The 15,048-nt window shown below is 38.9% G+C and overlaps 1 protein-coding gene across 1 annotated transcript in view; it reads left to right on the top strand.

Moving 5' to 3' along the window:
* The first annotated feature begins 823 nt into the window (after window positions 1-823).
* The window catches only part of SMC5 (structural maintenance of chromosomes 5), a 44,288-nt gene continuing 30,063 nt past the window's right edge, over window positions 824-15,048 (top strand). The window contains exons 1-9 of the mRNA XM_082784212.1: window positions 824-1,028; window positions 2,169-2,310; window positions 3,294-3,346; window positions 4,860-5,022; window positions 6,312-6,446; window positions 7,454-7,594; window positions 9,330-9,491; window positions 13,508-13,579; window positions 14,489-14,744. Coding sequence (XP_082640338.1) covers window positions 889-1,028; window positions 2,169-2,310; window positions 3,294-3,346; window positions 4,860-5,022; window positions 6,312-6,446; window positions 7,454-7,594; window positions 9,330-9,491; window positions 13,508-13,579; window positions 14,489-14,744 — 1,264 coding nt within the window. The 5' untranslated portion in view covers window positions 824-888. The remainder of the gene's footprint in view (window positions 1,029-2,168; window positions 2,311-3,293; window positions 3,347-4,859; window positions 5,023-6,311; window positions 6,447-7,453; window positions 7,595-9,329; window positions 9,492-13,507; window positions 13,580-14,488; window positions 14,745-15,048) is intronic.

Here is a 15,048-nt window from a genome sequence, read left to right as displayed (position 1 = left end):
ATATAATAAGGAAATATACTAGTGTTACAGGTTTACAACTCTGTCTTTCTGCACTGTTACACAGAATCACAAAGTTATGAATTACCACAAATCTTACGAATGGCACAGAAATACTCTCAGTTTGGTTATCCTTCCCTAGATACGTCATATTACTAGTGTGTGCTGCTGCTGGTTGTGCGTGTACCCTTCTGGATATGAACCTTACGGAGAGTCCTGCCCCGCATCCTGGGGTAGGCAGGTCAGCTGCACTGACAGCCCGTGTATCGGTGCTCTGAGCAGTTCCACGTGAGCACAAGTGTATTTCATTTTACATTTTATTTTATTTTATTTTATTTTATTTTATTTTATTTTATTTTATTTTATTTCTAAAATGTATTTATTTTACTTTTTTCCATTTATTTTTTTTTAATTTATTCATTTTATGTATTTTTTCCATTTTATTTTTTATTTATTTTAATTTATTTTATTTAATACTTATTTATTTTTTAATATTTATTTCGTTTTATTTCGTCTCCCTCCAGCAGCCTGCCTGCTGCCTGCCGACCCCCCCCTTCTCCCCCCCAGGCGGTGCTGAGGGCAGCTCCTCGCGAAGCCTCCCCGCGGCCGCCCGGCTGTGCCGCCATCTTGCGGGCGCACGAGGGGAGCCCGCGCGCCGCGCGGGTGGGCGGGGCCTATCTTCCGAAGCCGAAGGCACTCAGGGAACGGCCCCCCCTCCCTCGCACCGCCCCCTTCCCTCCCAGCCAATAGGAACCCTCCGAGCGCGCTGCGGGCCAATGAGAGGCCCCGCGGCGGCTGAGCCCGCCGGTGAGCGCCCCCCTTGCCCCCGTGCCGGAGCCCCGCTGCCCGCGCCCCGCCCGCCTCGCCCTCCGCGCGGAGTGGGGGCCCAAGATGGCGGCGGCGGAGGGGGCGTGCGAGGAGCGGAGCGCGGGCGCCTCGGAGCCGGGCGCCGCCGGGGCGCCGCGGGGCGCCCGGCAGCGGCCGCGCTTCATGGAAGGCTCCATCGTCAGGATCTTCATGAAGAACTTCCTGTGAGTGCGCGCCGCCCGCCCGCCTGTCGCGACAGAGCCGCGACAGAGGCTGCGGGGCGGGGCGGGGCGGTGTGGTGGCTGCGGGGGGCCGTTGGGGGGCGGCTGCGGAGCCGTGAGGGGATGGCGGCGGCGGCCTGATCCCGGCCGTTGGGCGCCCTCGCCCCTCGGTGAAAATATATATGCGTGTTTAAGTATCTATTTATGTATTTATTCGTTTATTTGGAGCTGTTGTGGCGGCCGGTGGAAGCCCGCGTTTCGTTTTGTGCTGATGGCTTCTCGCCGCACCCAGACCGGCCCAGCCTAAAACACCTCCGTTGTAAGCCTCAGGGCTAGGCGCTCAGATGCGTCCTTTCCAGCAGGACTGTCGTGGTGTTGAGAGACTTGAGTTTGTTTGTTTGTTTTTTTTGGTGCTGGTGCCCGCCAACTTCCTCTCTGCCTGGTGCAGTGTGTGAAGAGAACAGCGAGCGGTGGGTTTTATTATAAACACATGGAGTTAAGGGTTGTGCCAGCAGTAGTAGTTTGCCGTGGCATTTTTTTCTGTGGTTACTATTACTAAGTATGCACGTGCAGAAAGCTAATGTCTGATACAAGGTTAAAAAGTGTAAATCACTGATTCTGGGCCAACGTTTCAGGTTCTTGTGAGTAACAGACACTAGTGCACACTGTCCAGCCTATCCGTGCGAGGTACCACAGAATCCACAGACCTTGCAGAGCTGAAAACCCATTTGCATCATATGGTTTAGGCTTGAATCTCCTGCGCCTGCAGTGCAGGTGGCAACTGGCATCAAATTCAACAGACTTGACTGACCGCCCTCTGTGTGGTTGGTTTTAACGTCAGATTATATCAAGTCCTAAAAAGTCAGTAGGAATTGTCTCTTTTCTTTTTGTGTGTGTGTTGAGGTTTCATTCTTTATTTGTTGTGAAGAATACTGCTGTAAATGCTCTGGCAGGTAGGAATTTTTTTCCCAAGTGTTTTAATGGAGTTCCAGCTTTCACTCTTGAGGTTTAATTACAGTATAATGGTTGAGAAATGAGTCTAGATTTGATAAAACTCATAATCTTTCGTATTTAATATAGTCAAAAAGTGGTTTTGAGGTGATTTATTGTGTATAATGTTCAAGAAAATACTGTGTTTTCCAGAACTTATGACATCTGTGAAGTACGTCCGGGACCCAACTTGAACATGATTGTAGGTGCCAATGGAACGGGAAAGTCTAGCATTGTTTGTGCCATCTGTCTGGGACTGGCTGGAAAACCTTCTTTCATAGGACGAGCTGACAAGGTGACTATAAACTTTCTTAATTTTCATGTTTAATATAAATTTCATTGAGAGTCTTGCCCAAGGGGAGGGATGGATGGTACGTTTTCCTCGATTTACTTTGTTTTGTAAGAATATGAGGTGTGGGGATTGTAGAATGGCTTGCTCTAGTGACAAAGGCTTTTACCAAAGTGGTGGCCATACTTGCTGTTTTGTCTGAATTATCAAATGGAAACACCTGAATTGTACCTGAACCTAGAGTAGATTAGATGTTATTTCTGAAGATGGCTTCCACAGTAGCATAGGAAAATGCCACCAATAGAAATAACATATTCCTGATGTGACCGAGAGTTTTTATAGAGCCATGCTACCTTTATAAATTCATCTATGATTTAATGTAGCGACTTAAATGATTTGGGGGTTGAGCTATTAGGTTTTTTTCATTGCATCCATTGTTTTTTTGTTCCCAAAAGATTATATAGTGATATTGTAGGAGAAAGTTTATTTGTGTGGTCTTTTTTTTTTTTTTTTTTTTCCTTTTGTTTCCATCGATATTGTGGTTAGGTGGAACATATTTTGGTAGTTCTTTGGAGCTCTAAGTCTGGTTACCTAAATGATTGTATGTATTCTGTGATTGCAGCTCTGTCTTGAGAAAACCTTAAGTATGGAAATTGCCTGGATGGTATTTTCATGTTTATCCAATTAATTTATCCAATTAATCCAATTTCATGTTACTATCCAATGAGTATGAACCTTTTAGTTGAAATTGATAACAAACTGTTAATCTGTGGAGGAAACTCTAATGCTGCTAGTTAATGAGGAAGTTAATACCATCTTCCTTTATTCTGAGGCAGTAAACTGATAAAATAATTTTTTGTTGTTATTGTCAGTTTTCAGTAAAATACACCATTACTGCAACTCTATAATACAAATACGTGTTTTTGTAAGAGATTACAACTTAATACAGAGTTACTTTGCAGTAATAACTTACATAATTCATTTTGTAGGTTGGTCTCTTTGTAAAGCAGGGGTGCCTGAAAGGTGTGGTAGAAATTGAACTGTAAGTAGTAAAATTATATTTTCTTATTAATTTTTAATTAGATTATTTCCCCACACAGTCGCTCGCAAAACTCTAGAACAAAATCTGTACAGAGTGTGCAGAGATCTTTATTTAAGCTGATGATTTATTTTTTTTTTTTTTATTGTTGTTTCCCCTGAACTTAAAATTGTAAAGCTTTTAAAAAATCACTCAAAAAAAAATAAGCAGTGATAGTTTGTTCTGATTTCACTTTCTGAAGCATTTTACCTTGTCTTGATGCAAAAACAATACAAGGACAAAGACTGATGCGTATGGTGTGTTTAGCTTTCGATGATACTCAAGGATCAGGTGATTTATGTGCAGTCTGTACTGCTGTCATGTCGTAGTGGTTGGAAGTGATTTAAAAAGGATAAAAAACAAGTCTGAATTCTAAAAATAAATAGACAATAATATTTAAAAAAAAAATAAAAGTTCTGTCTTTGCTTTCTTGTACTGATACTCCTGATGTGAGGGGTTCCTCTGCATTCTTACTATAAATGTTACTGAAGCAAAGCAGAAGAAAAAAGTAGAGCTGACTAATTCCAGATAATGTAGAATTCCAGGTAGTGTAGTCTTCTAGGTAAGATTAATGAATAAGATTAATCTATTTTATACAAGATAGAGAAACTGAAATATCATTTGGAGTTAGCCTGTAAAATCAGGTTAGTAACTTGCATTTATTTTATGGTTACAGGGTAATACTACATGGTTCCAGTATTTAGTGCTAAACTGAACAGAAAAAGATAAAGAGAAACTATCCTAACAGAGTTTCTCAGTATCTGCTTTTGGGTAGAGATCTTAACTTGGAACTGCAATAGCAGTGCAATAGCGCAGGTTGCCTTGATAAGCCTTAACCTGCTATGTGGCTACACTAAATAGAATGTAGAGCTAATAAAATGACTTAGATCCTTAATTTGTATGAAAGTTGGCCACCTTGATCAAATTGTATATAAACTAAATTGTGGGCAATTGATGCTTTTTTACTCTTCTTTAAAAGCAGAAAAAGGAATTATTTTTCATTCAGTATGATATTGTTCGTATTTTCAGGTGGAATATGTATACACAGCTTATTGATTGAGTTCTGTACATTAATATTAAACTTTAAGAACTTGGTGCTGGTACAGTTCCTGCATACCAAGTTTAAAGCTTCCTCTTTCAAATTAAAAATACTTTTATATATAAAACTACTTCATATGTAACAACTTTTAAATGATTCATGCATTCATCAAGAATATGTTATATATGTAAATAGCTACCTCTGAGTTAAGATTTGCAGATATTTGTAATGTCATCAGTGTTGCACAGGAGACATGGTGGGATTCATTCATCATGAAAATATTGTATACTATGTGAAACAATATGAATCTGTCTCTGCTGTTCAGTTTTTAAATATTTAAGTATCAAATAAGTTTTTAACATGGTAACTAATGTATTCTGACATCTGGTGACCCTTGTATACTCTCAAAAAATGTAAATACTTTTTTTTATTAATCAGGTCTAAGGCACCTGAGAATATCATTATCACACGGGAAATGCAAGTGGTGAACAACACATCAACATGGTTTATCAACAAAAAACCAACAACTCTGAAAACAGTAGAGGAACAGGTCGCAGCCTTAAACATCCAGATGGACAATTTGTGCCAGTTTCTTCCTCAGGTATGAAAGAATTTTGAGAGGCAATGCAGTTGCAGTGAGAGGGTTCTGTAGTTTATTTCCAAATCCTGTGTCATTTCAGCAATTTAATTGGACCACACAAAGGAGGAGCATGGGGACATAGCCATACTGGTGGGATGTTGAAAGAAGGAAGGAACTATGTGGCCTTTAGGGTTTCTTAACTGGACAGTTCTGTACCTGCTGTCTGTTGTCACTGAAAGGGAAGCTGCTGATGTTGTTTGGGTAGCAATGATACCAGTATTACCTCTCTGACCTGCCGCTAATGCGGCAACAAATCTGTGGGGAAATTTATTTATTTAAATAAGGTCTTGAGATCTAGCACCATTTCTGTGCATTTATCTGCGTGGTTCCTGCATCCCTGCCTTCCACAGTCATTGTCTGCATGTGCTTTTCTTTAGTTATATCCAGACAGTTCCTCATGACTAGGTCCTCTACTTGGCAAGTGAAGGCAAAGAGTTGTCTGGATTTCTCTCTCCGAGATCCAGGAAGTAGCCCTATTAAATGACCTTGTAGTTGCAAGAGAGACTGCTGCTAGAGCCTTCCTATAAGCTCCTGTGGCTTAAACTGTTTTTTGAGCATAAGGTAGGACTTAATGGTATTCAGAATCAAACTTGGTAAAAAAATAAAATTGTCCTGATGGAAAATAGCTCATGAAGGAAGGAGAAGACTAATGAATGCCAGGTGCTGCTTTGATAGCTGGATCCATGCATGGGAAGGTTAGGGTTTCTGTGCAGATAGCTATGTTGGATCACAGTTATACCCTTAAAAAAAAAAAAAAATAAAAAATTATGGTGGGTTGTTTCTAAAGACTCTAAAAACCTTTCTAGCTCATGGGGATCGTCAGAGATAGCAGTAAAAGGGAACCCTATCAGAGCCTAGCCAGTCATGACTTTTTTTCTCCTCTTCAAGGAGAAGTGCGTTCATGAAGAAAGGCTGAAAAAAGTGAATTCTCTGAACTGAGCTGTCTCATTTGGAAGAATGATAGCCAATTCAGAAACAATGAACCAACCTTTGTCCTCAACAGGTACCCTCAAGCTGCTGAAAAAGCCAAGAGCTAAGGTTTAAGCTCAAATCATGCCAGAACAGCTCCATACGTGGATATTTCCTTGTATGAAATTTTACAAATTCCAGAGGTGGTTGTCCTATGCTTAATTATGTCAGAACTATCAAAGAACTGTACATCAGGTGTTTGTGAACCTATTTAAATCCAGTATTGCTGTCCTACACTATTATAACTAAAACTGTATTGTTACAACTTCTTTATTTTATAGGACAGAGTTGGAGAATTTGCAAGACTGACTAAGGTTGAATTGCTTGAAGCCACTGAAAAATCCATTGGTCCTCCAGAAATGTACAAAAATCACTGTGAACTGAAAAACTTCAGAGACAAAGAAAGAGAACTAGAGGTAAACATGCACATTGTACAGACAGAATTTACATAATAAAATTTTGTGAGTTCTTACAGGTATCTTTTTTGTCCTTTAAGAGTTGGCAGCTGTTAGGAGGTGTTCCTTTTGCTTTAATCTTGCTTTCCATAAATTATGGGTGAGATTGTTGCCTGTTTCTACTTTTTCCTGGTTAGTAGTAGTAGTAGTCACATATTAAAAGGAAAAAAGATAATTGTAAGCAGTATGGTGCAACCTTGTTGCTGTCCTTTTGTTAGTATGCAGGATCTTTCCCTGACACTCAGTTGTGCTGTGAATTTATCAGGCTTTGTAATCTGTACAGAGATGTTACTGCTGGGAATGGTGTCTTGGGAGCACTGTTCTGGGAACAGTGCCTGTCGTTATCAGTGCAGGCCATTTTAATTCTTTGTTCTGCTGTTCCTTGTATTTGTGCAAATGCATGTATTTCCATTTATACGTACTATATTCAAATACCAACCTTAATATTTCTGTTACAGGTCTGTACAAGAACTTTCAGAAGTATTTTTACAACTTATATTTAGCAAAATCAGTTATGGTTGTTTAGAAACTTCTAGATTAATCAGTCCATGAACTGTAGGGATGATATCTTTTCTTTAAGTGTTTTAATCTTTCAGTGAAGAAATTTTTCCTAATATCCAACCTAGACCTCCCCTGGTGCAACTTAAGGCCATTTCCTCTTGTCTTACCACTTGGTGCTTAGGAGAAGAAGAGACCAATTCCTGCCTTGCTATAGCCTTCTGTAAGGTAGCTGTAGAGCGTGATAAGGTCTCCCCTGAGCCTCCTCTTCTCCAGGCTAAACAACCCCAACTCTCTCAGCTGCTCCTTGTAAAACTTGTTCTCTAGGCCCTTCTGCAGCTTTGTAGCCCTTTTTTGGACACACTCAAGTACCTTGATGCCCTTGTAGCGAGGGGTCCAGGTATGGATAATTTCTGAAAAGTGTTTTCATAGAGTAGATGCTGTAAATTATGAAATGCATATTCTTACAGAATTTGTGCAAAGAAAAAGCTTACTCATTGGAGAAAATGAAACAGAGGGTTGAACGATACAAACAAGATGTTGAGAGATACCATGAATGCAAGCGCCATCTAGACCTAATTGACATGCTTCAGAGAAAAAGACCTTGGGTGGTAAGATTTAATTTTATTTTCAGTGTTTCTCTTACCTGATGTGTTTTTCTTACAACTGCAATACTAGAACTATGTCGTGTTGAAGGGATTTTTTAATCTTAAATTGGATTATCACATCTTTCTCCGAATGTTTTTCTGCTTTACAAGAAAAGATATAACAAAGAAAGAATTTTGACAGAGTAGTCTAAGTAGATATATTTGTGATTATTTTTTTTATGTTTACAAGTGTGGTGATTAAATTACTAACTAGGAAAAAGTGGCTGTGTTGGTTTCACGCTGATGGGCAGCTAACTCAATCACACAGCTCTTCCCTTCTAAAAAGGAAAGGGGAATAAAATATGGTGAAAAAAAGGCTAATGGGTTGAGATAACAGGGAGATCACTCACTATCACAGGCAAAGCAAACTCAGCATAGAGAGATCAATGTAATTTATTGCCTGTTGCTAACAGACAAGAGCTGTAAGAAGCTATGAGCAAACTAAAAACACTTTTCCTCTCTCCTCCTGAGCAGCTCAGGGGAATGGGGGTTGTGGTCAGTACTTAACACTTTGTCTCTGCCATTCCATCCTCCTCACTGTCTTCCCTGCTCCAGCCTGATGTCCCTCCCACAGGATGCCATCCTTCCTAAATTGATTTTATGTGGGCTTCCCACAGGCTGCAGTTCTTCAAGAACCAATCCAATATGGGTCTGTACCATCAGGTCAGTCCTTCAGGAATTGACTGCTCCAGTATGGGCGGCAGCTCCCCCCAGACCCCTGCTCCTGCGTGGGCTCCTCTCCATGGGCTGCCGGGGCCTGCTCTTGTGGGGGCTTTCCATGGGCCTCAGCCTCCTCCAGGCCACATCCACCTGCTCCACTGGGGGCTCCTCCACCCATGGGGGGGCTGCAGCGTGGAGATCTGCTCCGTGTGGGACCCATGGGCTGCAGGGGGACAGCCTGCTCCACCGGGGGCCTCTCCCTGCACAGGCGGCAGGGGAACTGCTGCTGCCTGCCTGGAGCACCTCCTGCTGCACTGGTTTTAGTGTCCGCAGTATTCTACAGCCCCCCACCTCCTGCTCCTATAGCCTTGTTATGTTAACCCAGTACAGTGGCAGATAGTGCAAAATGGACAGAGCTTGCAGGCAATCCCTTTTTTTTTTGTGTGTGTTATTTTAAAAATCAGAATAATTCAGGGCTCCCTAGATAGTGACTTGTTATTGTAGTGTTTGGTGGAGGATTTGTATGCATGTGTTGTGTCTTTATGTTTTTTTCTCCTTGAAAGTTTTGTTCTTGCCTTCTCCCCTTCAGTTTACTTCAGTGTATGTTCCTAGCTCTGATCCATCTAACTTCTTCTTTTTCTTTCTCCTGAAATTTCCTGTGGTTACTTGCTCCTTCGCTTGAGGACTTCTGCCTAATTAATGCTCAAAGTATAGACAGAAGGGGCTAAATTAGTTTTTTGACGCTGATCCAAGATGGGTTTAAAGGCAAAGCTGTTGGTCGTATCTTCTGCTACTTCCATTGTCTGTTGAGAGCCACTAAAAGTGTGCCCTATTCAGTGGGGATTGAACGATCTCTGTATCTTCTGCTCATCGTCACTACTAACAGGCGGATTACTTAAGTAGTCATGCTAACACTGGTTTCTGTATGAGACTTTTCTCTTAAAACCTGTGTTCAATTACATAAAATGTTAAAGCAGTATAAATAATACTGGAAAGGAAGACAGAAGTCTTTAATTATTTTACTTGAAACTTTTCCAAGGAATATGAAACTGTTCGTCAGCAGCATGAGGAAGTAAAACAAATCCGAGACCAGGCCAGGGAAGAACTGAAGAATCTGAAGGAAATGCAGTCTCCACTTGTGAAAAAAATAGAAGAAACTGTAGAATCTTTTAAGAGTCTGGATAAGAAGATAAAATGTATGGTAGGTAATTTAAGTTCAGTTATAGTATTCAGGTGTTCTTTGTTCAGATTTGCGAAGAGTGACATCTGTCTTTCTAGTGTGCCCTAATATGTTCTAGAAGTTTTCCTGAAGTTCTCCTGCTATTGATTCTCAGTGAGTTCTGCATATTGGTGTTTCGCTAAAAGCAGTAAAACTTAAGGATTGTGTTTCTTAATAAACCTTAGGCAGCCACTCTAGTGTCTCCTCTCTTGGTATTACATGAACAGGAACTTTTCGTCTTTAAAGATACTTATGCATCTTTAAAGATACTTATGTACCTTTTAAAGAACCTTCACAGTCTTCAGGGTTATCATGTTACAGGTTCCTGAAGTTAGATAACAGTATTAAATTAGTCCTGTGTTTTTGTCTGTTCTGTAGTATCTTTGCAAAACTTAGTCAGCTTGCAAATTCTCCAACTTGGTGTATCTTAGAAAAAATGTGGTCAGTTTGTGTGGCTAATTTAAGCAAATTTGCAACTTTTCTGGCATAAGGGTTTTTTTCTAATGTTTAATCTACTTTTGTAAGTAGGGTATTTATATGTTTATTTTTTAGTATACAGTAATCCTCCATCAGTTGTGAACATTGTTATGCATTGAAGAATTTAAATGGGTAGCCTGCCTGTGCTTTACAGCTTGGTATCTGGCTTTGAATAGCTGTTCTCTCTACAGCTGTGGAAGATGTCAATAAAAGTACTGTAATTCTCTGCAGGAGAATGTACTGTTCAGGCTCCAGTAGTAATTGTAAAAAATTTTGGATGAATAATCAAAGTTAACTGATAACATGAGAATATTTACAGCAGTGAGTTCTACTTGAAGATAACTGTAATTCAAATCAGATAACTTGGTGTGAAGGCACCTGTGACACGGCTGTCATGATGCAGCTTGTAGAATCAGGCTGACACTTTACTTGAATGTAATTTAGTGCACTGTGAGTTACTACACTCTCCATGTGCTTTCTTTGAAAGACAAAACAAATCAAAAACCCAAAATTGCAATCAAGCAAAAAAACAGATTGAAGAGCGGTACTGGTGTGAACAACAAAAATCTTACTAAGAACAGTTGTAGTCAGACTTTGGATTCAGAGCTCCACAGTGCTGCAAGAGTTTATTACACTGTTATATGACATACATGTATATAAACTTCTTAAAAAGTTGGTTTTATTGAAGTGGGGTGTGGCTTTTTTGTTTTTTTTTTATTGTTAATGTTCTTTGTTTTTAAAAAGTAGGTGGTCTTCCTTAGAGGAAAGTTAATGGATGAAAGCTTCAATTGATTTTCATAATTTGGAAAGGGCCTTTGTGCTTTGTTTTCATGGCTTAGTGTTATCCTTCTGTGTTTTAGTCATATCTCATTTTTAACTAATGTTATACTAATGCTTATATCTATATCTCTATATATGTATATATTGTGAACAGGAAGGAGTTCTGCTGCTTCCACAGTTCCTCGAGGTATTGGTCTCTACTCATTTAGGAGTTACTCCCTGTTTGCATCAGAAGCCTATGGAAAAATAGTGAACACTTTAGTTTTAACTTGCAAAGAGTGTTCTTATATAGGCTGTTCGCTACGGAACTGTAAAAGTGGAACTGGGGGAGTGTGCTACCTGATTGACTCATGCTCTTGATGGACTTACTCTTGAATCAACTTGTTTCTACTGAATCTAAACCTGTGAAGTGTTTTTTTATATATATATATATATATATATATATATATATTATATAAACAATGTACTACATATTCACAAGGTTAGCTTTATTCTGAAGTCATGCTTCTTTTGGGCTCAGAGAATGTATTAGGTGCATTTTGATCTATGAATTCCAGAAGCCAAAAAGCTGCAAAGAAGGAGAGATGTGACATTTGAAGTAAATTAACCACAGAAGACTTACCGAGATATTCTAATCTTGCTTTCTAGTTTCTTTTGAAGCAGGGTGTGTTCTGCCAGCACTGTCACTAGTTTTAACCCAAGGCAAAACCTCAATGGCTTTAAGGTACCATACCTTCAAATTACTTTGACTGCTAGTTCTTCAGAAACTCTTCACTTCTTTAAAGACACAGCTTGAATTCATTATAGCTTAAAATTCAGTCCTTATAGATGCAAGGATTTGAGTATTTCAGGGATAATTATACTATCAGCCAGCATGAGTTGAGTGATTTTTACTATCAAAGCAGTGTAACTTTATTTGTGTAATTTTTTTTTTTTTTAATTAAACATTTAGTTGGGCATTAAGGGAGAGCAGTGTAGCATTTCAAGCCAGTCATGGTGTTACAGATTTCCTATAGTATGAAAGTAAAGACAGTGTTAAATCTGGAAAGAAATTAAAGTACCCAGAGAGAGTGCATGACTATTTCTGTTGTTTGTGTTTAAACCCTTGTAAGTGTTTGGTTAGATTAAGAACTGTGAGTAAAGTTTTGTGCTTAGGGTGGGTGGGGTGTGCAGATTCTGAAGAAAATAAATCTGCCCATTGTGGAGGAGGAGGTTGATAAAATTGTGTGAGAGAATGCTGGAATAGTTTATGCTCCAGACTCTTGGACCTCTGAAAAGGGTGCAATGCAATTTGTGTAGTACTTCGTAGTATAAAGCAGGAGTTTTTTGGTTGTACCGCAAAAACTTTAAACAAGATTGTTGTCGTTAATCTATTCAGTAAGTTGGTACGTATAAATACATGATAACTGAAAATGTAATGATAATTGAAAAATTGGATTCCAGTTCTGTAATACTCTCCTGACTTTGAGATGCTTCAAATTTTTTCTGTGAACATTTAGCATCAATTTCCCAGGAAAGGCTTTCTTCTTCGTAGTGCCAGCCTGTGCACTTTTCAGACAGCGCTGTGGAGTCATTAGTGTATCGCGGTCAACTGCAAGACCAAGGCATATCATTCCATCTTGTCTCTGTACAAACAACTGCAGAGTCAAGGCCTTTAAGTTATGTTCACCTTTTAGGTTGCGAGATGAAGAAGAGTTGCACAATTTTATTTTCTGTTCTTCGCACATCTTAGCTTTTCAGTGTGACATATTTTATAGGAAGAAATTCCTTCCAGCTGGAGCGCTGTTTTTATTTACCTGTCTGCACTGGAATTTACCCACAGGATTCCCATCCTTCAGCCTTTTTAGTTCAGGAGAGGAGTTGAATTTGTTCAGAAAGCACAGCACGCTTCCTCTGTGATCATAATTCTATTTGATTATGCAACTTGCAATTAGTAGCTTTTTCTAACTACTTTTTCCAACTGAGAATCTTTTAAACCTGTTAATTTTAGCCACACCACAACTCAAGTCTTGTAATACCACGTTGAGATAATGTGAGGAGTCTGAAGGTTGCCAAGTTCACGTCTTTTCCTCTCATTGCACTTCCTAGGTAGCCTCCTTAGACAAATGGGCCTTCACTGCTCTTATTCCTATTGCTATGACAAGTAGCAGAGGCAATTTGGAATTTGGGAAGGTTTGGAGGGTTTGGAGATTCACAGACTCAGTTAATTAATTGGGCATTGGAGGCTTTCAGGACTCAACTGGACATGTGCCTTAGTAACATGGTTTAGTAAGACCTGCTTTGAGCAAGGGATTGCATAGGGTGACTTGACTTCCAGGAGTTCCTACCAACATGTATTGTTTTAAGTCAATTTGGAAAAAGAGGCAGTAACCCTTTTCAGTTTAAGGGTCTGAGTGTAACTTTTTTGTTTGTTTAAATCAAAGGTGGAATTATTTTAATTAAGATTAGGTTCGGATGCTTCCTCTGTGCCAGAGTTTGCAGATCCATAGCTGATCTTGCATGACTGTGAACAGATTATACGCCAATATTCAGTTTTGTACAAATTGCTGAAAATGTATGTGTTACAGATAGAAGTAAGAGTAATAATAAGATGATGAGCTTGTCTTTGTCAGTCATAAAAATTCACTTACAGCTTTATCTGTAAGAATCAGTCACACTTGAAGGAATTTTCAGTATATACATAACTAAGCATTTATTCTGCATTTTATTACTATCTGATTTAAATATGTTGTTGTATGCAGGCTGGTGAAATCAAGGAGGTTTCCCAAAAATGTAAACAAAAGCAAGATGCTTTGGAGATGAAAGATAAGCAAGTAAGAGTCTTGATTTTTGACTTTTTGGTGCTTTTTTGTTTAATATATTAATTTGGTACTAGCTTTGGCACATCCTGCGTGCAGGTAGAATTCTTCTCCTTAAATTCTGCAGTAAAACTTTTTTTTGTCTACTCTTTAGTCAGATGTCAGAGATTTCTCTCCAAGCACTAGCAGCATTTTTATACTCCACTTCTAGTATACAATGAATCTTTGCACCTTCTGGGCAGAACAGAATCTCCTGAGAATCAAATGCCCATTACTCCAAACACCAATTGCTATTAGATAGTTATAGGCTACATAAAATCAGTTACTTTGCAACAAACTTTTAGAATGGATGGTATGTATATGAGCAATATTTTGCAGGCTTTTCTTGAAAAGTTACAGCCTTGGTAGTACAGTAATACACACAACATTAAAAACTCCCTCAGATACTCTGTGCAAGAGACTTTGGTTTTTGCTTCTGTTAACTAAAAGCATTTTTAAAGAAGGTGCTGCAAAAATCTGTTGCAAAGAAGAATTGCTGTTCTTCACTTATGCACTCCATCAAGAAATTTCTAAGTTACACATCAAGGCGCAGAATTCAGGTTGCACGCTGTTTTGTGATGTAGGCTTTATGTAATCTAGACTGGCTTACAAATGTGTTAAAGATGTTTTAAACTTCTGCTTTTGTAGAAATAAAGGATCTTTGAAAATGATGTAAAAATTTGATTTTAGTTTAGATTAAATGTTCTTAAACCTTAACAAAATCTATTCAGCTTCTAATTTGTCATAGGGCTATTAGAACTAGAACATACGGTTTTAATGCATGGTTACATCTGTATTTAATACCTGTCTCAGTGATATACTAGTTATTTGTCATAATATTGCATACTAAACTCTCTCAATGTTGAAAATATTCAAAATTCTTAGATTGAAGAAATTAATCAAGCTTTCAGAATGAAAAAAGATGAAGAAATGGATAGAAGGAAGAAAATAATAAGTGCTCATAAGATGATAGAGGAATGGAACGATGAACTCAGTACAGCGAGCAACTGTGAGAATCTTCAGCCACAAATTGATGCTGTTAATAATGAACTGAAAGATTTACAAGGAGAAAGGGCAAACATTGAGAGTGATATTAGTGATGTAACAACAGAGAAAAATAACCAAGAACGGGAAAAGAGAAGTAAGTTACTTGTTTTTCTTTGTTTTATTTTTTAAGACTGCTCCTACAGCATCTGCTTGTTGTCCTGCTATAGTAAAAATAATTTGAGACATTTACCTCAAGCCTCAGAGTTGCAGATTGTTACTTTAGTAGCCCTCTTGACTGTTTTATTAAAAGTAACAAAACCAGCTGTAGAGATAAGAACACTTAAATTCAAAAGAAGTAATTGACATTAAAACTACTCTTACAAGAAGTTAGTTTCCCTTGATCCCTGGGTAAAGAAACTGGTTTGCCAGTTTTGTTTGTACTTGCAGGATGAAGGTGG

Source organism: Aythya marila (genome assembly GCF_965140915.1).
Source record: "Aythya marila genome assembly, chromosome: Z".
In the NCBI taxonomy this organism is placed as follows: Eukaryota; Metazoa; Chordata; class Aves; order Anseriformes; family Anatidae; genus Aythya; species Aythya marila.
This window is presented reverse-complemented; position numbering and strand designations above follow the sequence as displayed.